The sequence below is a fragment of the Ailuropoda melanoleuca genome, chromosome 6 (genome assembly GCF_002007445.2).
Source record: "Ailuropoda melanoleuca isolate Jingjing chromosome 6, ASM200744v2, whole genome shotgun sequence".
Lineage (NCBI taxonomy): Eukaryota > Metazoa > Chordata > Mammalia > Carnivora > Ursidae > Ailuropoda > Ailuropoda melanoleuca.
The window spans coordinates 94,460,462-94,487,667 of record NC_048223.1 but is presented as its reverse complement, the minus strand read 5'-3'; the positions used below and the strand labels follow the sequence as shown (position 1 = coordinate 94,487,667).

Here is a 27,206-nt window from a genome sequence, read left to right as displayed (position 1 = left end):
AAACAAAAGCAGTCAGAGATTATAAAGGGGCATAGGTAATGGGAAGCCTTTATGATTATATCATAGAGAGATCAGAAACAAAATGGACTGGCTAATAAACTGAAGAAAATATAATTTAAAAAAAAGTGTTTAGGTTTAAGTCAAATCTAAACTATTTCTGTCTATAATATTCTATACAACTGTCAGACTATTTTCTGAACGGGACTACTGTTATGTTTTAGAAATTATATTTGAAAATATTTTATTTATTTTTTCAAGATTTTATTTATGAGAGAGAGAGAGAGAGACAGTGAAAGTACAAGCAGAGGGAGAGGCAGAGGGAGAGGGAGAAGCAGACTGCCCAGTGAGCGGGGAGTCTGACATGAGGCTCTATCCCAGGACCTGGAGATCAAGACCTGAGCCGAAGGCAGACCCTTAATCATCTGAGCCACCCAGGTGCCCCTATCTGAAAATATTTTAAAACACTCAAGGCAGTTCATAAATATTAAAATTCCTGGTGATAGGTGAGCCCTATTTTTTCCATTTTATAACAATACCATGACAATTTCCAAATTCCTGTCCCGTGCACTCGTATTTTAATGCAATTCACAGTTATGGGCATTGAAGTTATGGTTGAGATCACAGGCTCTTTGCCAGACTGCCTATGTTCTAATCCTGACTCAGGCACTTCTGTGTTAACTTGGGCAATTTCTGTAACTTTTCTGTAAATTAGTTTCTTCCACTGTGAAATGAAAATAATCATATTATGTATTTCATAAAATTGCAGTGAAGACTCAATGAGAAATACATGGAAGATTGTTAGAAAGGTGCCTAGCCCATAATAAACAGTCAGTAAACTTTAGATCTTGTTGCTGTTATTAAAAAAATCCAGAATAAAACAAGATTTTTGGGTAAAGACCACAAGCTCCTTTGATAGATAAAACACATTGAATTATTGTTTAATCTGTCTCAGGCACACTTCTGAGGGGCAGGGTTGGAAAGCATTGAGAGTGTGCTTATGAGGGGGGACTCAGGCCCCGGGCGGCGTCAGGCAACTGGTCTTCCTCCTTCTCTCAGGAGCTCTCCCCAAACTCTAAATCTCTCTCTTCATTTTCAGTGAAGCACTATGGGTTTAACCAAAACCATACAATTCAAGGAAAATGTAAATTTATTATCTTAATGACAAATTAGGAAAAATACTGTTAAAAATCACATCAAACTATACGGTATGATTTGAATTATTTCAAAAAGGTGACCAGGAAAAAGATGGCAAAATGTTAACATGTTTACTTTTTTTTTTTTTATAATACTAGCGATGCTTTTTCTAAATTTTCTGTAATAACCATGAGTTTCTTTGAAAATCAGAGCAGTGTTATTAAAAAATATGGGCTACATTTAATATTTAATAATTTTTAAAAATATTTATTTATTTATGAGAGAGAGAGACTGAGGGCACATGAATGGGGTGGGCAGAGGGAGAGAATCTCAAGCAGATCCTCACTGGGTGTGGAGCCCACTGTGGGGCTGGATCCCATGACTCATGAGACCACGACCGGAGCCGAAACCAAGAGTCAGAAGTTCAATTAACTGAACCACCCAGGTGTCCCTTAACATTTAATAATTTTGCTATTATTTTTAAATAGGGCTTAATATAAACATTTGAATTATAATTTAATGGTATTCCTTTGGCTTTAGTAGAAGCTATTATTTAAGTTATATGCTACTTAAATAATATCAATTTAAATAATATGGACTTTTCACAGCATATTGTTGTGTTCTGCATAGCCAGTGATATTTGAACATTATCAATTACATTATCAATTACATTATTCCATCATTCCTTATATAATGATTCAAGATTTAGTTCCAGGAAAAAAATATTTCAGTAACCAAACTTACATTTCCATATATTAGAAACAAGAAAAATTTTGCTCTAGCTACCAAGAAATCCAAAGCTAAATTTAATGTCCATATAATTTAATTCTAGGTTACTGATGTGACTACCCATTCCATTTTTATACCACACATATATCTGTACATAACAAATTTTACATATAATTTTAAAGGATTCACAGATCCTGTGAAGCCCGCATATAGACCCTCCTGAGAAGTCACAAATCTCAAGTTAAAAAATTATGTCATAAGTGTTTTTATGTTTTTTTTGTCATAAATGGTTTACAATTTCTTTCTGATCTGTGCTTTTAAAACAACTAAAATCTTTTTTGAGAATAAAAATACATGCATATATATTAAGGATGTATGGGATGTAAAAATTAACTATCAATATTGATTAGCTAAATATTAGTTAAAATTACCCTTTCCATTCTCGTAATAGGCTGTTAATGATTCCCTTTAATACTGTCTTCTGAATGTCTTGAGGCTATAGGCAAAAGAAAATCATGAAATAATTAGGATTAGGTACTTAGGTGACTTTTATATGTTAATTATATTTACAGATCTGTTTCAATAGTAAAATCAGACTTGATGACTGAGGACTGCCACTTATGGTCGTATGATTTTCACACCAATGACGTAAGATTACAATGAGAATGCTCCCTGGGATGTGCCATGCACAGCAAACTGCACAAATGTATATGGTGGCCCTTTGATGACCAACATCAGTTTTATATAACTGAAAAAAATTTCACTTTCCCTGGATTGGCAGGATAAAATCATGAACACGAGTCCAAGAGTAGTATGTTTAACAATATAAAATGACCACATATATTTAAATATATTTATTACTACCAGTAACAAGTTATAATTAGCAGGTAGATCCACAATTCATTATTAAGTGCAATGAAATTATGTTCAATAAAAAATAAGAATTTTTTTCATTACTGGATTTGGAAAAGGCATAAAATAACATTCCTATATAGTTTAATAATTCAAATACTAAAAAAAAATCTTATTTCCATTTTAGACAGTTTTCCCCTTGTGTTGTAGATTTAATTTTTTTAGTGTCTATAAAACACTGACATCATTCCAAGTCAAATGGGGATAGACAAATGTCCTAGGAGAGGAACATTTTGGGTCACAGTTTATGTATATGCTTAGTGTTAGTAAATAATGCCAAACAATTTTCCAAAGTGGTTATACTAGTTTATACTTACCTTATCAGGGTATCAAAGTTCCAGTTGCTGCACAATATTGCCAATTCAGTACTAAAAAACTTTGTACTCATTTTGAACGGATGTGTAATGTTATTTATATTTCTCTTATGACAATTATTATTATGTATCTCTTCAAGTATTTAATAGTAAAGTACTGAGATTAGAAATAAGACAAAAATGTGCGCATTACTTCTTTTATTCGAAATTGTGCAAGAGGTCCTAGCCAGTGCAATTAGGCAAATACTTAGATCTATCCACCCATACATGCAAGATAAAAGGACGGAAGAGGTGAAAAATCTCATTTTTCACAAATGACAGGACTGTCTATACAGAAAATCCAAATAAATCTCTTGATGCACTATTAGAATTAATGAGTGAATTTGGCATGATAAATAAAGATAAATATATGAAAGTATTTCTATATACTAGTAATTAGAAAATGAAACTACAATAGCATCAAAAAAATCAAGTACTAGTAAAAATCAAGTACTACTAAATGTAACAAGCCATGTGTAAGACATTTATCCAGAAAACTACAAAGCATCACCAAGAAAAACTAAAGAAGATCTAAGTAACTGGAAGGCTATACCATGCTCGTGAATTTAAAAAATGTCAACTCTTCACAAATTCATCTATAGCACGGTGGTTCTCAAAATGTGGTCCCTGGGAACCTGTCAGAAACACAAATGCTTGGGCTCTCCCCCAGACCTACTGAATCTGAAACTCTGTATTTAAGAAGCCCTTGCTGTGATTCTGATACATAGTAAAATTTGAGAACCACTACAGATTCAGTGCAATGCCCAATACAATCAAATAATTTATCTCCTTTTGCTGGCTAAGTGAAGCATGATTTTATTTCAGCAAGCCTTACTAAAGAAGGACTGGACATAAAAGTATTTTCTGCTTAATTATCATTTAATTAAAAAAAATAAAAAATATCTAACTTTCCAAGAACTCCAACTAATTTTACTATATAATTATATAATTATGTTACAAGGTGATTATTACAATATTTGTGTGCCTGCTTTTGAAATACAAAAGAGACAAAGAATTATACTGTTTGCATCTGTTCGTAAGTAATACTTACAGTATTGAGTAAGGCATCATATACAGCATTCACAAATTTAGCATTGATCCCAGAGTCTTCAATGGTATTAAAGGAGGCAGTGGCATCTTTCTGCAAATTCAATTAATGAATTAAGTGTATATAACATTAAGGACTATTCTTAGTAATTTTAAACCGTAACTATTCCTTCATAATTTCTAATATTTTTTAGTAGGATCATGAAAAAGAACTTTCGGGCAAAGTTGCTAGAAATAAAAATGAATGTATAAGAACTATTTTAAACACTTTGTTTTTTATATTTATTTTTTTATTATCATGTTCAATCAGCCAGCATAATCACTTTGTTTCTTAAAACTGAAAGAGCGAAGTCAAACATCATCATTAGTACAAATGTAAACAATATTTAAGATATCACTTAAGTAATATTTATTTGTGATATATACTTTCTGAAATTAATACATATATGTTTGTTTTAACAGCTGCTTAAAGTCAGTATGAGGTAGAAAAAGAGCTAAGTTATTGTATCCTTTTTGGAAAATTTAAAACTAAAAGTGAAAAATGTGTTTTATGTGTTATTACCTTAAATGCAGCATTTAGTTCTGGGAAAGAATCAAATGTTGTTAGATAAAAATCATGTACTGCTTTCCAATCTCCTGATGACTTAACTTTTTCTATATCTTCCCTAAAATGAAAACAAACATTAACTATAACAGATAGAAATATTATTCAGATAAAATAGCATTACTTCTTTAAAAATAAGTGTCACCAAACATGTAATTTGAAATACTGAAGCTGAATACAATATGTTCCAGTTAGTATAAGTATAGTTTATGAACTTATAATTCTTAAATGGATCATGATATTATTTTTTTAAATAAACTTTATTTTTTGGAACACTTTTAGATTTACAGGAAAATTGAGAAGATAATCAGGAGTTCCCATATATGAGGATGGTATGTTACATTGAATGAATCAATATTGACACACGATGATTAACTGAGGTCCATACTTTATTCACATTTCCTTAGGTTTTATCTAATGTCCCTTTTTCTGTTTGGATCATGATATTAATTCGGCTCTCCATTTACTTGCTTTTTAAAAAGGTCATTCTTTTTTTAAGATTTTATTTATTTTTTTGTCAGACGAGAGTGAGCACAAGTCGGGGGAGTGGAAGGAAGAGGGAGAAGCAGGCTTCCGACTGAGCCAGGAGCCAGATGCGGGACTCAATCCCAAGACCCTAGGATCATGACCTGAGCAGAAGACAAATACTTAACCAACTGAGCCACCCAGGTGTCCCTAAAAAGGTCATTCTTGATGTGCTCTTTACAATGAACACTTTTTTCCTTCACAAACNGAGAGCTGGGAAAATTCTGGGAATCAACTGCTGAATTCAATGCCTGATTTTAAATAAAGCAACAAAGAGCATCAATGACAATCCTCAAGTTATGACTCTTGGATTAATGGGATATTGTGTGAAAGAGCTGGTGGTTTTGAAGCAGGAAAGTGAGTTTCTTTTTTTTGCTGTTTTTTTAAATTTAATTTAATTAATTTATTTATTTGACAGAGAGAGACAGCCAGCGAGAGAGGGAACACAAGCAGGGGGAGTGGGAGAGTAAGAAGCAGGCTCCTAGCAGAGGAGCCAGATGTGGGGCTCGATCCCAGAACACTGGGATCACACCCTGAGCCGAAGGCAGACGCCTAACGACTGTGCCACCCAGGCGCCCCTCTACTTTCTCATTATCACTTAGTTCTTCAAAGTATTCATTTGGATTATTTTCAGTAGTGACATAACTTTTATGGTTTATGTGTCACATAGATGAAATCGTATTTTCTTAAAAAGAAACACTTTATTATTTTATCACCATCTTTATCTCCTTTTGTCTGTTTTAACTCATATTCTCTTATTTAGTATTGTTTCTTTTGCTGCAACATTATCTACCCCTTACCTATTATTTATACATAAAACATATATATTTGTTTTCACCTTCAACTTGAGACATCTAGTCTTTCATGTCTTCACTCCTGACCAATGCCTTATAAAGAGCCACAAGTTCAATCAATTCCTTACACAAAAATATTAAATTATGTAGAGTTCTGGCATGCAGATGACTATATGTCTTTTTTTTCTTTTCTTTTTTTAATAATAATTTTTTATTATATTATGTTAGTCACCATACAGTACATCCCTAGTTTTTGATGTAAAGTTCCATGATTCATTACTTGTGTATAACACCCAGTGCTACATATAACAGTGAGCTGAAACTTACTGAAAGTCTTTTATAGTTTTTGGTTGGTTGGGAAGGACAGGTTCTGGAAGAACTGGGGCCTTCATTTCAGATGGTAATGCATCTGTAGAAATGCGCTGTTTTTGTCTAACATCAAGGCAAATTGGTGGTAGGTCTCTCACTGTGAGGTATAAAAAAGCATTCAATGTAATTCATAGTAAAAATTTTCCAAAGAAAACAAGTGAATTATTTGGTATTGCATTCACCTTGGGATCATATAACAAAAAATCTACCACAGTAAAGGGCACCTACTGAAGGCTCTATCGCCCCGAGTCCCTTCCAACCCCAACTTCACCCACAACAGATATTAGGCCATATCTTAAATTAAAAGTTATCCACAGATATGATATAAAATTTCTTTCCTTTGTTCCTTTCCCAAAAGTTGTCTTCCAGGAAGTATTTCAGTGAGACTCAATGTTTTTAGTGTTTATTACCTTTTTGGATATATGCAAACAATTTATTTACATCCTCTGTAATTCTTTATTGTAGTTTTAGTTTTTTTAAAAAATCAATTTGCATGACATTTTTATATTTTTTTCTTTTTCCTTTTTTTTGCAAATATTTGCCAGTTCACTATTTGTCTTTTTGTTGCATTTCATAATGTTTTAATTGTAAAATAAAACAAATACAGAAAAATATCACGAAAGGAATGTACGGTTTAATGAGTTATTATAAGATAAACACCTCTGAAACCATTAACCAGCTGAGGAACAGAGTCTTACCAAGTCCCTTCTTGCTCCAATTACCCAGATGTTAGACTCTGCCTATTTCAATTTTAATTTCTTTCAAATTTTTAGGTCTTTCTTCATTTCTTTTTAAATTTTAAACATTTCCTTCTTTTCATCTTCTAGTTCTCTTATGGCATTACCTGGTATGTATGTTTGCTTTTGTGTTCCTTCTGTTTTATTTCTAAAATTAAAAAAAATATTTTTAATTGTTTCCCTGTAATTCTGATTTTATCACTAATGTCCCTCTCTCTCTCCAGTAATTTCTTTTTTCTAAGTCTACCTTATCTGATATTAATATAGTCACTACTATACATCTTTTCCCATCCTTTACTTTCAACCTTCCTCTATTGTTATATTTGAATTGAGCTTCTTGTAGACAGCATATAGTAGGTCATGTTTTTAATCTACCCTGCCAATCTCTTATAATTGATTTATTTTAGACCATTTACATTTAATGTAATTATTGATCCCTTAGGGCTTAAGTTTGTCATTTTATTTTTTTTGTTTTCTATTTTTTAAGTTTTTCCTATCTTCTTGTGGGTTACTTGAACATTTTTTTTAGAATTCCATTCTGATTCATCTGTAGTATTTCTGAAAGGTTGCTCTAAATACTATATTATATACACATAACTTATCATAGTATACTGGTGTTATCATTTTACCAGTTGGAGTGAAGTGTAGAAATTGTACTTTTTATATACCTTCACTGTTCTTGGTTTATGATTATCTTATCCTATAGGTAAGGTGTTGGGTTTCTCTGGCTGCTTTTCAGAGGTTTAATTATCATATGTCTGACCTAGATTTCTTTGGGTTTATCCTGTTTGTGGTTTGCTCAGTTTCTTGAACCTGTAGGTTTATGTCTCTTGCCAAATATAGGAAGCTTTCAGTCATTTCTGAGTACTTTTTCAGCCTACCCTCTTTCTCCTGTCCTTCCAAGACACCAATGACAAGAAGGTAACCTCTTTTGTTACAGTCCCACAGGTCTCTGAGGTAATTCATGTTTTCTTTCTATTCTATTTTCTCTCTATTGCTCAGATTGGGTAATTTCTTTTGTTCTATATTCCAGCTCATTTATTCCTGTCTCCTTCATTCTGCTGTTGAGCCCATCTACTAAGCATTTTATTTTGGTCATTGTATTTTCTCAATTATTAATTCTTCCAAACCAAGAGAATAGGTGAATATTTTATATATTCTAAATAGTACAATATGAAATGCACATATGTAGAATTTAATTCTACTCTTATGTAATCAGGATATATTTTCAACTAAGCAAACATAGCTATATCAATCATCACAGTAGGAACATAGCTATCAGGTCTTTCCTTCCTTATCCACTCTTCCAATCAAATATCTATCCTTGGATCTATCACTAACTTCAATAAACTAAGATAAATTTCACTAGTGTTAGGATACATTTTGTAGTAAAATATCTTTCATATTAGAAGATACTACAGAGATGCCAATTTCTTATAATTAACAGCAATGATTTTTGAACTTTGCTGTATAGCAGAATCACATAGAGAGCTTGTTAAAACACAGATAACTAGAACTTTCCCCAAAGTTTGTGATCCAGTAGGTCTGGTGTGGAGCCCAAGAATTTGTATTTCTAACATGTTACCAGATGCTGATGCCTCCAGTCTGAGGGTGACACTGAGAAACACTGTTCAGTGGTATTAGGAGAGAACAATGGTGCTGACAGTACAAAACATTAAATTTCTTTAATTCACTCCTATAACTGATTTTTTACCCTTTATTAAATATGGAAATATCCAAATTCTAGTAATTTTAATTTAGGCACATATTGGACAGAGGTTCAATTCATTATCAAGTAAAATTAGAGATCTCTACAAATGATTTCTTTTTTTTTTTTAAGACTTTATTTATTTGACAGAGAGAGGGAGACAGCCAGCGAGAGAGGGAACACAAGCACGGGGAGTGGGAGAGGAAGAAGAAGGCTTCCCAGTGGAGCAGGGAGCCTGATGCGGGGCTCAAACCCAGGACCCTGGGATCATGCCCTGAGCCAAAGGCAGACGCTTAACAACTGAGCCACCCAGGCACCCCTCTATGATTTCTTATTATGTTTGGAAATCTTTATTAATAAGAAAGAAATGACCATCTCAGCAGCAAAGAAACAGATGATAGTCTCCTCTCTCCAACACCAGTCTTGTTACTATTGTCTTGAGGTTCCTCTACAGTTCCTCTTCACCAGGCTTACCCTTTCCTATCCCTTCCCACACACCTTTCCCAACCTGGCTATAAACACCCACTATTAGATACACACAGACTCATTCAAATATAAATTAACTTATTCACTCAGAGCATATATACACATTTTTATACCCACTCATTTTTATTAATACCATGCTGAGGTGGAAGAAGAGTGAAATTTTAGTTAGTAAGAGAACTGGATTTTGACAAAGTCTGAGAGTGGGAAGATTCTTATATAAGAGAAATAGTAATGCTAAGGCCAAGAGGATTATAGGGTGAGATTAGAACCAGAGGCCCAGACAAGATTTATTTTTAGGTCACAAGGTAACTTGGACTAAAGAGTAATACAGAATGTTAAACGTACTATGTAATTGGAACTTGAGTCAGAAAGAAAGGCAGATCATTAGCTCACATTAGTGAATGAAAGCCAAACTACAGGATGTGACATTCAGCTATTAAGAAAGGAAGAACAACAGCTCACAGCTGCTCTCATGTCCCTAAATATCAAGGCATTGTTTCCAGAGACAGGCTTTCAGTCTGTTCTCACAGATGGTTATTAAAATCTAATTCAAAAGAGAAAATCAATAAATGTGGTGATGAGAGATTAATTAAATCTCAAACTGATATTATAAATAGAATAGGCAATTCTTCATTCTATCACATGCAGGTTTTTCTGCAATATAGAATACAGTAAATACACTGAAAAAAGCCAAAATATATTTATCAGTGAAAACCTGTCATTTTGGTTTCATTCAGCCAATACTTGGGAACACTGTGTGCTAAATTGATAAGCAGTAATCATTTTCCCTTGCTTTTAATATAGTGCTGCCAATTTCAGTTGGTTGCTTAGAAACATTAAGTAAAACACTTGAAGCCAGTGCAAGAAGAATAAGGGTTCTGGTGGGGGCTGGAAGTATATTGAAAAAAAACATGAAGATCATAATACAAGTATGTGTAACAGTGTAGGATTATCAGCCAAATTTTGCCAGCTCACTCACTGTTTTGGAGAAGCTATCATAAGCTGACTCTGGTTGGAAACTAGTAATATGTGGTTTTCCACAACTGTAGCCCAAAATTAAGACTGACATTTTAAATAGGCCACATGATTAGGACACTGAAGGTTGTTCCTGGCCATCCAGCACAGATGGCAACGACAACATCAGAGGTAAACAAGAGTCTCTATGGAGGTTGGTTGTTCAGTAGGAGGACCCTGGGCCTGTTCCTTGTCCCTCAATTGCTGGAAAGGAACTACTGTTTTAAAAGGTTTGCTGCTGGTGACACACTGTTGCAAAATGCTATACTCTAAGCTTCATCCTGAATAATTTGTAATTAAGTAATAAATAAGTAACAACAACAAAAAAAGCACTAGCCTTGGAAGAAGGGACTTGGTCCTATTGTTGGCTCCTGTTGTTGGCTCGGTTACCAACTTTCATAACCTTAGACATGTCACTGAAACTCCTTAGACCTCAATTTTAACATTAAAATAAAAGAGATAACCTAAGTCAGTTGTTCCCAAGGTTCCGAAGAACTTCAAGGGCCACCTCTTGGGACTCGCACAGGTGGACGTGTTTACTCAGAGCGGCTCAGCTTTTCTCTGCTTAATATAATGACGCCCTAAGAAAAATTTCACTATTCAAAAAAGTGTTGTGCTATGAAAATAAAAAATAAAAATAGGTTTGAAAAACCACTAGCTTAATAATTTCTAACTTCCACCTCCACAACTATTTAAGAAGAAAATGTTTAAAGTTTAAAAAATTATCTATTAGAGTGAACTACGTGAGGACATCTAATAGAGAAATTGAAGCAGCATGGAAACTTGACATGTATATGTCATCTAAACACCTGATTTTAGTTATGACTTCCCATCCTACAACAGGGTATAAGGGAAAGTTCTAAAATAAGAGTCAAAAGGATTGGGTTCTCTTTAGGAATTTTAAAATCACGTGATGTGTTCGTTTTAAAATAAGCGCATAAATTCTTTTCTATTCCTCCATGAAAAGATAGAGTCTAACTTTTCTCCCTTGGAATGTGGGTCAGCCTTAGAGGATCCTCACTAATGAAAAAATGTGACAGAGTGATGCTGCAGGACTAGATTACAAAAGGCAATACAATTTCTACTTGGCTGTCTCTTTTTGGGGTGTTCGACCTTGGAATCCAGTCACCATGCTGCGAGGAAGCCAAGCAGTCCATGAAAAGGCCAGGTGCAGGTGCACCAGCTAGAACCTATTTAAAGTCCAAGGGCAATAGCCAGCATCAATCATCAGCATTGAGTGAACAAGCCTTCAAGGGATTCCAACATTGTAGAAACCAAAACAAACAATAGCAACCCAGAAGAGTCAGAAGTCATGCAGGGAGGGGAAAAAATGTAAAAATCTATCACTAGCCTTTCACAGGAACCACCATCTTCCAGTAGTTTGCCAAAATCATCAACTCATAGAGAAGGGGGAAAGGTATCCACTATATGTTCTCTAGGCCTTTTAGAAAACATGAAGTTGTTCCTTTGGCCACATAGATGTCAACCTACAAGAAAGGTGATACTGTTGCCATCAAGGGAATGGGCACTGTTCAAAAAGGAATGCCGCACATGTGTTACAATGACAAAAATGAAAGAGTCTACAGTGTTACCCAGCTTGCTGTTGGCATTGTTGTAAACAAGCAAGTTAAAGGCAAGATTTTTGCCAAAAGAATTAATGTACGTATTGAGCATATTAAGCACTCAAAGAGCCAAGATAGCTTCTTGAAGATCATGAAGGAAAATGATCAGAGAAAGAAGGAAACTGAAGAGAAAGGTACTTGGGTCCAACTGAAGCACCAGCCTGCTCCACCCAGCAAAGCACATTTTCTAAGAACCAATGGAAAGGAGCCGGAGCTGCTGGAACCCATTCCCCATGAATTCATGGCATTATAAGTGTAATACAACAACAACACCCCCAAAACCCCTCAAGACTAAGATACATGCATACATACACACATAAAAATAAAAACCTATTACTAATTTAATTAGAATATGGATAAAAGACAGTACAACCAGGAAATAAGAGAGTTCTATAAAAAAAGAAATAGAGAAAAAAAGAATTCTTGTTCATTAAAAGCACATTAGCAGAAACAAAATACTTAGTAGAAGAGTTTTGAGGAAACGCCCTAAAATATATAGCAAAAGGATAAAGAAATGGAAAATAGAAATGAAAGAAATAAGAAAACTAGGAGCTCAGAAAGTCTGGCTTCTGAATAATAGGGGATCCAGAAAGAAAGGATAGAAGAAGAAGATGGAAGGAAATCATCAGTAAAAAGTTTCTAGAAAATTTCTTGGAATTCAAGGACATGAACTGCTAGATGAAAAGGGCCTACCAAACATGTAGCAAAAGGGATGAAACTAGAACCACACCAAGCACAGCTCTGTGCAATTTCAGACACTGAGACAAAGAGATGGTTCTACAAGCTTCCAGAGAGACAGATACCTTTTACAAAGGACAGGAAGGTGAGAGACGTACTCTGCACACACTAGAACAGACTGGCCTAAGAGTGAGTAATTTTGATGCCTGCCATCACCAATATTCTGACTACCTTTGCACTCTTCTTTTTCAACTGAAGATAGAAGGAATAGGCGATTCCCTAATCTAGCAAGGGAAACGAGCATTCGTGTCCAAGAGGCAGAGAGGACCCCATCCAAGCTCAACCAGGACAAACCTACGCCACGGCATGTCATAGTGCAATTCGCAAATATTAGATCCAAGGATACAGTATTGAAAGCGGCCAGGGCAAAGAAATTTCTCACGTACCAAGGCAAAGGTATCAGGATTACGTCAGACCTGTCTACAGAGACCTGGAATGAGAGAAAGGCTTGGGGGGGCATTTTTAAAGCTCTTTCAGAGAAAAACATGCAGCCAAGGATCCTTTATCCAGCAAAGCTGTCATTCAGAATTGATGGAGAAATAAAGACGTTCCAAAATCGCCAATCATTAACCAATTTCGTAACCACGAAACCAGCCCTACAGGAGATATTAAGGGGGGCTCTATAAAGGTAAAAAGGCCCCAAGAGTGATACAGAGCAGCAAGTCACAACCGATACAAAGACTTTAAAGAGAAATGGCATCATTAAAATCATATCTGTCAATAATCTCTATCAATCTAAATGGCTTAAACTCTCCCATAAAACGCCACAGGGTTGCAGATTGGATAAAAAGACATGACCCATCCATTTGCTGTCTACAAGAGACTCATTTTGAACCCAAAGATGCATTCAGACTTAGAGTAAGGGGATGGAGTACCATCTTCCACGCAAATGGACCTCAAAAGAAAGCTGGAGTAGCAATTCTCATATCAGATAGACTGGATTTTAAACTAGAGGCCATAGAGAGAGATACAGAAGGGCACTATATTATTCTTAAAGGAAGTATTCAACAAGTGGATATGACAATTATTAATATATATGCCCCCAACAGGGGAGCAGCAAGATACACAAGCCAACTCTTAACCAAAATAAAGAGACATATAGATAAGAACACAGTAATAGTAGGGGACCTCAACACCCCACTATCAGAAATAGACAGAACACCCTGGCAAAAACTAAGCAAAGAATCAAAGGCTTTGAATGCCATACTCGACGAGTTGGACCTCATAGATATATATAGAACACTACACCCCAGAACCAAAGAATACTCATTCTATTCAAATGCCCATGGAACATTCTCAAGAATAGATCATGCTCTGGGACACAAAACAGGTCTCAGCCAATACCAAAAGATTGAAATTATCCCCTGCATATTCTCAGACCACAACGCTCTGAAATTGGAACTCAACCACAAGGAAAAACCTGGAAGAAACTCAAACACTTGGAGGCTAAGAACCATCCTGCTCAAGAATGACTCGATAAACCAGGAAATCAAAAAACAAATTAAACAATTTATGGAGACCAACGAGAATGAATACACAACGGTCCAAAACCTATGGGATACTGCAAAGGCAGTCCTAAGGGGGAAATACATAGCCATCCAAGCCTCACTCAAAAGAATAGAAAAATCTAAAATGCAGTTTCTATATTCTCACCTCAAGAAACTGGAACAGCAACAGAGGGACAGGCCTAACCCACTGACAAGGAAGGAGTTGACCAAGATTAGAGCAGAAATCAATGAATTAGAGACCAGAACCACAGTAGAGCAGATCAACAGGACTAGAAGCTGGTTCTTTGAGAGAATCCATAAAATTGATAGACCACTGGCAAAACTTGTCCAAAAACAAAGAGAAAGGACTGAGATTATTAAAATTATGACTGAAAAGGGAGAGGTCACGACCAGCACCATTGAAATTGCAAGGATTATTAGAAACTTTTATCAACAGCTATATGCCAAAAAACTAAACAATCTGGAAGAGATGGAGGCCTTCCTGGAAACCTATAAACTACCAAGACTGAAACAGGAAGAAATAGATTTCTTAAATAGGCCAATTAACTATGAAGAAATTGAGTCAGTGATAAACAACCTTCCAAATAATAAAACTCCAGGCCCAGACGGTTTTCCTGGGGAATTCTACCAAACATTCAAAGAAGAAATAATACCTATTCTCCTAAAGCTATTTCAAAAAATAGAAACAGAAGGAAAGCTACCAAACTCATTCTATGAGGCTAATATTACCTTGATCCCCAAACCAGGCAAAGACCCCCTCAAAAAGGAGAATTACAGACCGATTTCTCTAATGAATATGGATGCCAAAATCCTCAACAAGATCCTTGCTAATAGAATCCAACAGTACATTAAAAGGATTATCCATCATGACCAAGTGGGATTCATACCTGGGATGCAAGCATGGTTCAACACTCGCAAATCAATCAATGTGATACATCATATCAACAAGAAAAGACTCAAGAACCATATGATCCTCTCAATTGATGCAGAAAAAGCATTTGACAAAATACAGCATCCTTTCCTGATTAAAACCCTTCAGAGTGTAGGAATAGAGGGTACATTTCTCAATCTCATAAAAGCCATCTATGAAAAGCCTACTGCAAGCATTATTCTCAATGGGGAAAAGCTGGAAGCCTTTCCCTTAAGATCAGGAACACGACAAGGATGCCCACTCTCGCCACTATTATTCAACATAGTACTAGAAGTCCTTGCAACAGCAATCAGAAGACAAAAAGGGATCAAAGGTATCCAAATCGGCAAAGAAGAAGTCAAACTGTCTCTCTTTGCAGATGACATGATACTCTATATGGAAAACCCAAAGGAATCCACTCCCAAACTATTAGAAGTTATAGAACAATTCAGTAAGGTGGCAGGATACAAAATCAATGCCCAGAAATCAGTTGCATTTCTATACACGAATAACGAGACTGAAGAAAGAGAAATTAGGGAATCCATCCCATTTACAATAACACCAAAAACCATGCGTTACCTTGGAATTAACTTAACCAGAGACGTAAAGGACCTATATGCTAGAAACTATAGATCACTTTTGAAAGATATTGAGGAAGACATAAAAAGATGGAAAAATATTCCATGCTCATGGATTGGAAGAATTAACATAGTTAAAATGTCCATACTACCCAGAGCAATCTACACTTTCAATGCTATCCCGATCAAAATACCGAGGACATTTTTCAAAGAACTGGAACAAATAGTCCTTAAATTTGTATGGAACCAGAAAAGGCCCCGAATCTCCAAGGAACTGTTGAAAAGGAAAAACAAAGCTGGGGGCATCACAATGCCGGATTTCGAGCTGTACTACAAAGCTGTGATCACAAAGACAGCATGGTACTGGCACAAAAACAGACACATCGACCAATGGAACAGAATAGAGAACCCAGAAATGGACCCTCGGCTCTTTGGGCAACTAATCTTTGATAAAGCAGGAAAAAACATCCGGTGGAAAAAAGACAGTCTCTTCAATAAATGGTGCTGGGAAAATTGGACAGCTACATGCAAAAGAATGAAACTTGACCACTCTCTCACACCATACACAAAAATAAACTCCAAATGGATGAAAGACCTCAATGTGAGACAGGAATCCATCAAAATTCTAGAGGAGAACATAGGCAACAACTTCTATGACATCGGCCAGAGCAACCTTTTTCACGACACATCTCCAAAGGCAAGAGAAATAAAAGATAAAATGAACTTATGGGACTTTATCAGGATAAAGAGCTTCTGCACAGCCAAGGAAACAGTCAAAAAAACTAAGAGACAGCCCACGGAATGGGAGAATATATTTGCAAAGGACACCACAGATAAAGGACTGGTATCCAAGATCTACAAAGAACTTCTCAAACTCAATACACGAGAAACAAATAAACAAATCATAAAATGGGCAGAAGATATGAACAGACACTTTTCCAATGAAGACATACAAATGGCTAACAGACACATGAAAAAATGTTCAAAATCATTAGCCATCAGGGAAATTCAAATCAAAACCACACTGAGATACCACCTTACGCCAGTTAGAATGGCAAAGATAGACAAGGCAAGAAACAACAATTGTTGGAGAGGATGTGGAGAAAGGGGATCCCTCCTACATTGTTGGTGGGAATGCAAGTTGGTACAGCCACTCTGGAAAACAGTGTGGAGGTCCCTTAAAAAGTTAAAAATTGAACTACCCTATGACCCAGCCATTGCACTACTGGGTGTTTACCCCAAAGATACAGACGTAGTAAAGAGAAGGGCCATATGCACCCCAATGTTCATAGCTGCATTGTCCACAATAGCCAAATCATGGAAGGAGCCGAGATGCCCTTCAACAGATGACTGGATTAAGAAGCTGTGGTCCATATATACAATGGAATATTACTCAGCTATCAGAAAGAACGAATTCTCAACATTTGCTGCAACATGGACGGCACTGGAGGAGATAATGCTAAGTGAAATAAGTCAAGCAGAGAAAGACAATTATCATATGATTTCTCTCATCTATGGAACATAAGAACTAGGATGATCGGTAGGGGAAGAAAGGGATAAAGAAAAGGGGGGTAATCAGAAGGGGGAATGAAACATGAGAGACTATGGACTATGAGAAACAAACTGAAGACTTCAGAGGGGAGGGGGTGGGGGAATGGGATAGACTGGTGATGGGTAGTAAGGAGGGCACGTATTGCATGGTGCACTGGGTGTTATACGCAACTAATGAAGCATCAAACTTTACATCGGAATCTGGGGATGTACTGTATGGTGATTAACATAATATAATAAAATAAAATTAAAAAAAAGAAAAAGAAATGACCCCAGAAACTAGAGAGTTGAAAAAAAAAAAAAAAAAAAAAAAAAGAAGGAATAGGCGAGCCCAGCCCAGACTATTCTCTGTACTTTGGCTTGTCTTGCCAGTGGGGTGATGAAATCTCTGTTCTCCATTTGTTGCTGTGCTATCTGAATCAGCTGAGGGCACTCAGTTCACCTCACTGCTTTACCCTGGGGTACTCCTGACAGCTGGAGAGGTTGTATTTCTGCCAGACATCTAGTACATACATAGTCCAATAAATCACAGCTCTGTCGGATATGCCAATGGTTGTCCTTTGTTTCACAGGACTCACTCATGACCTTGCTCACTGACTTCCCCAGAAGGGATGCATATATTCTTGTGGAAGCTGAAGCCAGATCTGATTCAGAGACTCTGTTCAGACTATCATCTCTTCCTCACCTAATAGTGGCAATATTGTCCCTTACACATCCAAGGTTTGTGCTTGCTATTCTGTTTTTCAAAACTCAGCAGTGTGTGTGTGTGTATGTGTATAATTACAGATACAATTTAATTGGTATATTGCTTATAGGAACATATAAAGACAACAAAACTATTTTTTAAAAAAATCAAGGGAATGGTAGTTACCTCTGGACAGAAACGCAGGGCAATGCAACTGGGTGGGTTCACAGGGGCTTGTAATGTTCTTTTTCTTAATTTTAGCACTAAGTTCATGTGCTTTCCTTTAATTATTACTAAAACCATATACTACTGTTGATTACATTCTTCTATATGTGTGATGCTTCAAATTTTTAAAATTTGTGCATTTACCCATGAAATAAGAGTAACAGAAACTCCTGTCTACCACAATCCCTTCCCTACAACTTAGCTGCCCATAATATTATCACTCACATTTACTGAATTTCATAAAGCATGGAACTAAGTGCCTTTTTTCATTTACCCTTACAACCTTATGAGGTAGCTTCTTTATTATGCTATTTTACAGATGGAAAAACCTCTCACAAAGAGGTTAAATAACTTTTCCAGGATCATAAGTTACAGAGCCAGGATTCAAACCCATCCAGATAAGTTACACACCCATGTCTTTTCAACTATCAAATAATGCCAAACCTTCTACCACATATAAAAACAAATAGCAAAACTGAACGCTAAATTTACATGGAAGTAGGACCTGGTACATTATGACAGGTCAAAACAAAACACAACAAGGATCAAACAAAATCAATATGTTTGAAAATGAACCCTTTAAATCACAAAACTTTGGTGTAAAGGATATTTTACAACTCATAATGCCCTAATTCCTCATTCTATAAATGAGCAAATGAAGGCTCATGAGGCCTAAGTGTAATGTCTAAGGTCACAATGACACTCACTGTTAGTAATTCACTCAAATACTCAGTTCTTATTTAATATCATAATTTACAGTGTGTGGGTACCAGGCAGGTGATAAATGAGCTACAAACGGAAAGAGCCCTCACTACGTCAGTAGTGGCAGGCAACTGAAGCAGGGAGACCAGAGGGGATTAGTCATAACAGGTGGTGTTGACATCGTTGTTGTCTATAGGGTGACTTTCCTGAACATTTGGCAAAAAATAAAATTGAAGGTGGGAGAGAGAAAGGAAGAAAGAGGGAAAAAAATCTCTGACTCACAGGACTTTAGCCACCAGAGCCAAATATATTGAATATATTCATTAGTTTTTGTTTTGGAGATGTACTTTTTACTAAGTTCAATGATGTTTATGTTTATAAAACTGCAACAAAAATACAGGTGAAATGTTCTTTTATGAGTCTAGTTATAAAAATATTCAAAAGTCCTTTTTCCAGAAGGTTACCTCTAGTGGAACAGATGCCTTACACCAGACATATCTTAGAGAATTTATTACAGAGATGTGTCTGACATTCCAACAGGGAAAACTGACCAGAAACCCAGAAAAACTGTCTCCCATATATTTCCTCATTCAGTAAACTATTTACTGAGTAAAGATTCTATGTACCATAGAGGCTGGATCCTGGCGATACACTAGTAAATTAAAAATTCAAGGAGAATGAAGATGCATTTACTCTCAGGCCCAACAATCCCACTTCTAGGAATGTGTCAGAAACACAAAAAGACATATGTACAGATTCATTCACTGTGGCATTGTTTAGTAAAAAAATGGACATGACTCATTTCTTTTAATAGGATCTTATTAAATAAGTTCTAGTACATTCTATACAGTGGAACATAATTATAAAAAGAGAATAAGGGAGCTCTGTATGTACTGATGTAGAACAATAGCCAGGACACGCTAACTAATAAGAATAGGTCTGGACGATGTATACACAGTTCACTTTTCTTTAAGAAGAGGTGGGAAATGAGAATGTATATTTATATTTGCTTTCGTTTGCATAATGAAACACAGGAAAGAATATAATAAGACAGCAGGGAAGAATGTAAAGACGAGATGTCTGAAACATACTGTTTTTATAGTTTTGATTTTCTGAAACACAAAATGTGTTACCTATTCAAAAAATTGATTTCAATAAAAAATAAAAAGAATTGCCCTTTCCCTCTCCAAAATAGAGGCTTAAGAATTTACTACAGACTAGTAAAGAGACAGATAAGTAAACAAATAAATGCAGCAGGGTACTCTATGTTCTTGATAGAGTACTTCTCCCCTAGGCACAGTAAGGAAAAATCAAGTCCAAGGTACTCACTCCGACCCAGGGAAGGATTTTGGAGATTTAGTCTAAAATCAGTTCGTTCTCCACAGAAACCTAGAGATGGGGTCATTCGAGGCTTTGGAGATACTTCTAGGGTAAGATTCCTAAAACAGCTATTTCAAATCCTTTTCTCTCCCCAGATGGCAAGTCCTGGGCTGGGTTTCTTCTAACAGCTTGTTTCTCTGTCTGCCTCTAAAGTTGGTCTTGGAGGAACTGTGAAAACTCTGTGGTACTTCACCTGTGTAGAGCTCACAGGACACCACCACACACAGATCCAATCACCATTTGTTTTTCCGGAGCTATTTCAGAGTGGGAAGGTCATGGGATGCCTTTCTCCAGAGTGAGGTAGAAAACTGCCCGGCTCACTATGTCCTATCAGGGATCTTCTAGAGTAAACTCATGAAATGCACGGAGCTGGGAGAGGAACAGTGTCCTTGAGGTGAACGTCAGAGATCCTGTCTACTCTTTTCTGAATAACCAAGAATGCAAAGACATTATAAAAGATATGGGGAGAAACTGCTCCATTTCTTTCCAAGATGTTCTGCGCTGGTTAAAGATGTTTGAAGGAAGTCTGACAAGGGACATAATCACTTCAGAAGGAAGATAGAAAAGAATAAGAGAGAACCCAAGGCTAATCCCCCTCCACCATTACTTAACATTTATATTGTTTCTCTGGAGATGTATCATCCCTAACAGCTGTTGTAGTAGGTAAAACTCCTACACTTCTTTGATCTCCAAAAGGACAGCCAACTCGACAGGCAGACCTAGTCATGTGATCTACAGGGAGGAAAGGCATCCCTCAGCTGTTAGGTAAACCCACGCTGGGCTTTTGCAGCTTCTTTAATACCACTTGAAGATCAGATGGGGAGACAAGCTGTTAGAGAATACCCAGCATAGGTCCTGCTACCAGAGAAGAGGGAGGAAATTGTAATAACTGCCAAGAATGATGCATCTTTGAGGAAACAATCTTACTGGCAAGTAAAAGAGGCTTCCCAAAAGATCAAGGAATTATAAACATGCTTACACTGGGAAGACTTAGTCTAACTTCCCATTCAGTAAAAGAATTCTTTCTGCAGCAGCCCTGACATATGAACTCCAAGTGACAACTGAATGCAGGTGGTATCCAGAAAGAACAGCTAGAAGAAGTCAGCACCAGGAGTTCCAAGAAAGTAAAAGAAGTCTGCTAAGAGGTCGATTCCTCTAGAGTGGTGTATACACATACTCCAAGTGCAGGTTGGGGCTGAGTCCAGATTCCATAAGACTGGCACAGATGAGAGGGAAACAGACAAGTAGTGGGGGCTCAAACAGATGGACCATATTCAGAGTCAATGCATTCACCCAAGGAGGAGGCAGGTAGGTTGTGGGCAAATACGTTGGTTCCGACATCAGGATTTTAGTATAGACAGAATAGAATACAAGAATCAGCATGGAAGCAAAGGCTATTGAATTTGAACAAACAGTCCAAACAAAGAAGGTTATAGCTATTCATGACTTTCTTTTTGACTATTATTCTCCACAGCAGACATTTCAATGTTCTTAAGATACTTAACACTGTTGTGGGCTGAACTGTGTCGTCAAATGGATATGTTTGGAGATATTTTGAAGTCCTAAACCCTACCACCTGTGATTGTGACCTTATTTGGAAAAAGGGCCTTTGTAGATGCAAACAAATTAAGACGAAGTCATACTGGATTAGGGTGGGCCCTAATTCAATGACTGGTATCCTTACAAGAAGAGGGAAATTTGGACACAGAAAGACATATAGGAAAGACAATGACTGGTATCCTCATAAGAAGAGGGAAATTTGGACACAGAAAGACATACAGGAAAGAATGCCATGTGAAGGCAGAGGCAAAGTTTGGAGAGGCATCTACAAGGCAAGGGACACCAAGGATTGCTGGTAATCGCCCGAGGCTAGGACAGAGACATGGAACAGACTCTAAGAACCTTCAAAAAGAACCAATTCCATCAATGCCTGGATTTCAAACCTCTAGCCTCCAGAACCAAAAATTTTGTTGTTTTAAGCTATCAAATTTGTGTTCTATGTTATAGCAGCAGGAGGAAATTAATACACCCTCCGAGGAGATTAGTGAATTCAAGGGGAGAAGAAGTGAGTTTCCTACTTCCATTTCCTCTTCCTACTTCCTCTCTTCCCTCTAATTCCATTGTGTGAGTAACAAGTGCTCTTTTAATCTTCCTGGAGCAGACATCTCAACCCCTGTGCTTTGCATTTTTCCCTGATCTTATCCTCACACCACTTCTCTATCCTACTCATTCATTTTATTATTTTATATTCCTAATGCAACTTTAGTCTCTCCCTCTGTATTAGATCCTTTCCCTTGACCACACTACTCCACTAGATCCTGCTTTTCTTTCGGTTCAAGCTAATCTTCAGTTCAAGCTAGGCAGTCTACGTTGCTCCTATGTCCTCGCCACTAATCCGCCCCTTAACTTTCTACAGTTTGAATTCTCCTCATACCATCCTACTGAAACTGTTCTCTTAAAAGTCAACAATAAATACATTAAACAACAAATCCTTGGCTTTGTCTCAGTGCTTACTCATCCTGGCCTCACTTAGCAATGACATCGTAGACCAAATCCTCTTCTTTGAATTTTCTTTTCCCTTGACATCTTTTTTTTTTTTAAGATTTATTTATTTATTTTAGAGAGAGAGAGTGCGCATGTGCGAGCTGGGGGAGGCGCAGACGGAGAGAATCTCAAGTAGACTCCTCACTGAGCATGGAGCCTGACACAGGGATCCATGCAGGGCTAGATATCATGACCCATGAGATCATGACCTGAGCCAAAAACCAAGAGCTGGATTCTTAACTGACTGAGCCACACAGGCGTCCCTCTTTTCCCTTGATTTCTAAGTCACAGCCCAACACGTCTTCTCCCTCTTTCACGACTCACTTTCTTTTCTTTTACCAACTCTCCTTTTAATGAAGGCATTATCCAAAACTACCCTTGGCTCTCTTCCTTCTTCTATGTCTGCCATTCATTAGCTATGTAAGTTCATGCAGGGCAAGTCACTTAAAACTCTCCGTGGCTTAAGTTTCATTACCTTTGAAATGGGAAAAGAATTCCAACTTCAGCTGCTGTAAAGACTGAATGAATTCATATATGCACAGTGCGTAGAACCGTGAGTGGCACATAGTAAGCACTATATGAAGCTGCTGTTGTGGCTGCCTCTGTTACTGCTTTGGCACATCCACTCCGACAGCTATTTCCTCTGTCCTGGGTTCTCTCTTGTTTGACTCTATGCAATAAACACAGTTGACCCTTTAACAATGTGGGGGTCAGGGGTGCCAACCTCTCATGCAGTTGAAAATCCATGTATAACTTTGGACTCCCCCAAAACTTCACTACTAATAGCCTACTACTGAATAGAAGCCTTCCTGATAACATAAACAGTTGGTTAACACATAAATTGTCTGTTACATTATACATTATATTCTTAAAATAAGCTAGAGAAAATAAAATGTTAAGAAAGTCACAAGGAAAATGCATTCACTGTACTGTACTCTATTTATTGAAAAATTCTGCATGTAAGTGGAACCTATGCAGTTCAAACCTGTGTCATTCAAGAGTCAACTGGTCAACTGTACCTGTAAGAACCTCTAATGGACAAGGTAACCTTTACTCCCTCACGGAACATACAGTCTAAGACATTATAGCATTCAAATGATAATACACAAGACTGCATGACTGATAAGAGGTGATAACAAAAGAAAACCTAAATGGGAAGTCAAAGAAGGGAAGAACTGTATCTGGTTGGAGAGAATGAGCAAAGGTTTAATTAGGAAGTAGCTTTGAAGGACAGGATGTGTCAGGTGGAAAAGAGGGGAGAGTGTATTCCAGGCAGTGGGAACAAACTGGCAAAATCTCTGAGGTAAGGTATGAGGCATCTAGGAGAATAGCTGAAATGTAAGTTATATGTAGGAGAAAAGTGGGAGATAACGTTGAAAAGCTGTCATATTTTGAACGTCCTTGAGTGTCAAGGTAAAAATTTTTTATTTAATTTTGGAAGCATTAGGGAGTATGAAGATGATGTAATTAGAGTTGTATGATTAATGTGATATGATTAATCAGTCAAGAGAAACAAGTCAATCAGGAATTTCCTCTATCTGTCAGATAGAGGAACAAGGGTTTTGTTGTCACAAAATGTGGATTGAATTTTGGTTCTGACACTTAGCAGTGACCTCAGCCAAGTCATTTACCCTCTCTGAGCCTGTTTCCGAACTTATAAAATGGTGTGATAAACAGAAACTAAGATGGCCTCCATGAGTCTCAGCTTTCTGGTGTTCCATCAGGATTACATTACATTACATGACAAAAGGGACTGTGCAGATAGAAATAATTGATTGGTAACCTTAAAAAGGGAGATTATCCATGTAGGCAAAGCCTAATGACATGAGACCTTTATAAGCAGAGAGTTTTCTCCCACTGGTTGCAAAAGACAAAGTCAGAGAGGCTGGAAACATGAAGGGGGTTCAACACAAAGGCTCCTGCTACCAGCCTTAAAACAGGAAGCTACAATACTCCAAGAGGGTCTGTGAGCGGAGGTGGCAGTCTGTAAGTGGTCTCTTTAGGAGCGGAGAGCAGCCCTGGCTGATTGACAGCAGGGATACTGCCAGCAATCTGAAGATGCTTGGAGGAGGTTTCTTCCCCCAGAGTCCAGCCTAACCAACACCTTGTGAGACCCGAGTAGAAAACCCAGCCACACTCACCAAGACCTCCTACTTAAAGAGCCATCAGCTAATAAACGGGTGTTGCTTTTAAACCATTAGGTTTGTGGTAATTTGTTATACAGCAATAGAAAACTAATAAAACAGGGATTCTAATATCTCTTCTATTTTATGTGATTGTTGTGAGGCTCAAATAAAGTAATGTATACATAAATAATACACAAATATAATTTACAGTTGTTATCTAGTTAACATGTCTAAAATATATATCATTTCTCTCAACTCCTCTCTCCATCAAATAGGCTCATTTTCTTTATTTCTTTAATGGTACCACAATTACAGCTTTGTTTTGTTTTGTTGTGGGTTGGGGGACTGATGTAAAGTGTACTCGTGCCTCTTTGGAGTGAGAATGGGGTGATAGAATGTGTGTGTGTGCGCGTGCACACACACACACTGTGATTGTATAAATAAAGGAAGAAAGAAGTCATTAAAGGCAAAGGTTGATAAATGAAATAAGGTAAATACTAACCTGCAAAAGTGCAGAGTACAGGTATAGCACTAGCATGGAGTGTCAACCGAAAATCTGTGCGAGAATAATTTATGCCACACGCAGATATGGACACGAGTAATTTACCAAAAACTATGTCCTTCAACATTTCTAGGTTTGTTTTGTGTTGTTTGGGTACAGGAACCATTTAAACCTTTGCATATTTGTTTTGTTATAAGCCAGGGGAACTTAAAATTATGCAAGTAATGGATGTTTCCTGTGACAAAGCAATACAGAGTTGTATAAAGAAATAAAGCATATTTATAATAAACACCCAATTCTACTTTCTTGAGGAAACCATTAAACTGATTGGTGGGCATCGTTCCATACCTCTTTATACGCTCAAAGTAGTATAAAATTCTTCCCTACTCTTAAAAACCTGGGGTCATATTCTACTTACTAAGTGTAATTTGTGTTTTTCATTTTACAGTGTACTGTGGGCACTTTCCTAGACATTTTATACACATACCATATTTTTCTTAATAGAGGCATAGTGCTCCAAGCCACCCATTCATAAAAGTGCCAATTTTCACACTCCCTAGACAACATCACAGATATAAATCCTTTCATTCTCTGTAACTGCAGAGGAAAATGTTAACTTCTTATTGTAATTTTGTACTTCCTTAAATACAAGTGAGATTGAGCATCCTTTCACATGTGTAGTTACTGCTCATATTTCCTCTTTTGATTGGTCTGTTTAGATCCTTTGCCTTTCTTCATTGGAATGTTCATTTTATTGATTTATTAATAATCTTTATGATCAAGGATATGTTTTTCACAGACTATGACATTTGTAGATGTTTATGCTTTCTGATTTTAAAAAATTCCTATGGAAGTTTTAAATTTTCTTATATACTGAACCTTGTCAATTTTTTGTTTTATGGTTCTTGGCATTGTTATCACGCCAAGAGATTTTTTATATAAATAACGTCCTGTGTTTTCTTCTAGTACTTTTGTAGTTTAAAAAAAAGCTCAAGTTATTATTTTCAATAGGTTAACCAGTCATCCTACTTCCATTTTTTGAATAACTGAATACCACTTATATACTATATTTTTTACTGATCTGTCTCTATTTGGCTGTCTTCGCAGCAGTACTGCAATTGTAATAGCTCTGTAATCTACGTGCTACAGAGGAATGGGCCCTCATTATTTCTGCCTGCATCTTCTTGGACACGGATACTTATGGATCACATGGAGCATCATCTTCTTAAGATAATCCCCCCCAAAAAAACCTGCTGAAAAACGTATTACATGTAGAAAGTAAACTGGGTATACGAGACATCTTGATGTTTTTCCATCCCACGACCTTTTAGTCTTTTGATAAAGTCTTACCATTTTTCTCATACAGGTTTAGCTCACTTTCTTTTAGGTTTATTTCTAAGTATTTCATTATTTTCCATCAAGTTCTTCTAATTGATTATTTCTCAGATAAAGGAATTTATTGAATTTTCATATATTTTTATGGTGTCGGCTGCTTAACCAAATTCTATTACTCATGAGCTTTGTATGTCATTCATACCTTACCCTAGATAACAATCACCTAAAAATAACAATTTTGCTCCTTTCTGTAAATATTTATACAGCGTAGTTCTATTTCATATTGTATTAATTAACTTCACCTACCAAAAAACTACTTTTTAATAGTTTGATAATATATTTTCAGCCAGACTATATGTACTTTTAATAACAATTATTATTATTATTT

The 27,206-nt window shown here is 36.5% G+C and overlaps 1 protein-coding gene and 1 pseudogene across 6 annotated transcripts in view; one reads left to right on the top strand and one right to left on the bottom strand.

Moving 5' to 3' along the window:
* The window catches only part of HECTD2 (HECT domain E3 ubiquitin protein ligase 2), a 77,881-nt gene that overhangs the window by 31,373 nt on the left and 19,302 nt on the right, over positions 1 to 27,206 (bottom strand). For all 6 annotated transcript variants that reach the window (XR_004626216.1, XR_004626217.1, XM_034662938.1 and 3 more), the window contains 4 exons: positions 6,426 to 6,564; positions 4,738 to 4,840; positions 4,180 to 4,269; positions 2,295 to 2,359 (listed from right to left, as the gene is read on the bottom strand). Coding sequence is in view for 4 of the 6 variants with exons in the window: in XM_034662938.1 (XP_034518829.1) it covers positions 2,295 to 2,359; positions 4,180 to 4,269; positions 4,738 to 4,840; positions 6,426 to 6,564 (397 nt within the window). In the remaining 2 variants the exon portion in view is untranslated. The remainder of the gene's footprint in view (positions 1 to 2,294; positions 2,360 to 4,179; positions 4,270 to 4,737; positions 4,841 to 6,425; positions 6,565 to 27,206) is intronic.
* LOC109488448 lies at positions 10,482 to 12,287 on the top strand (annotated as a pseudogene).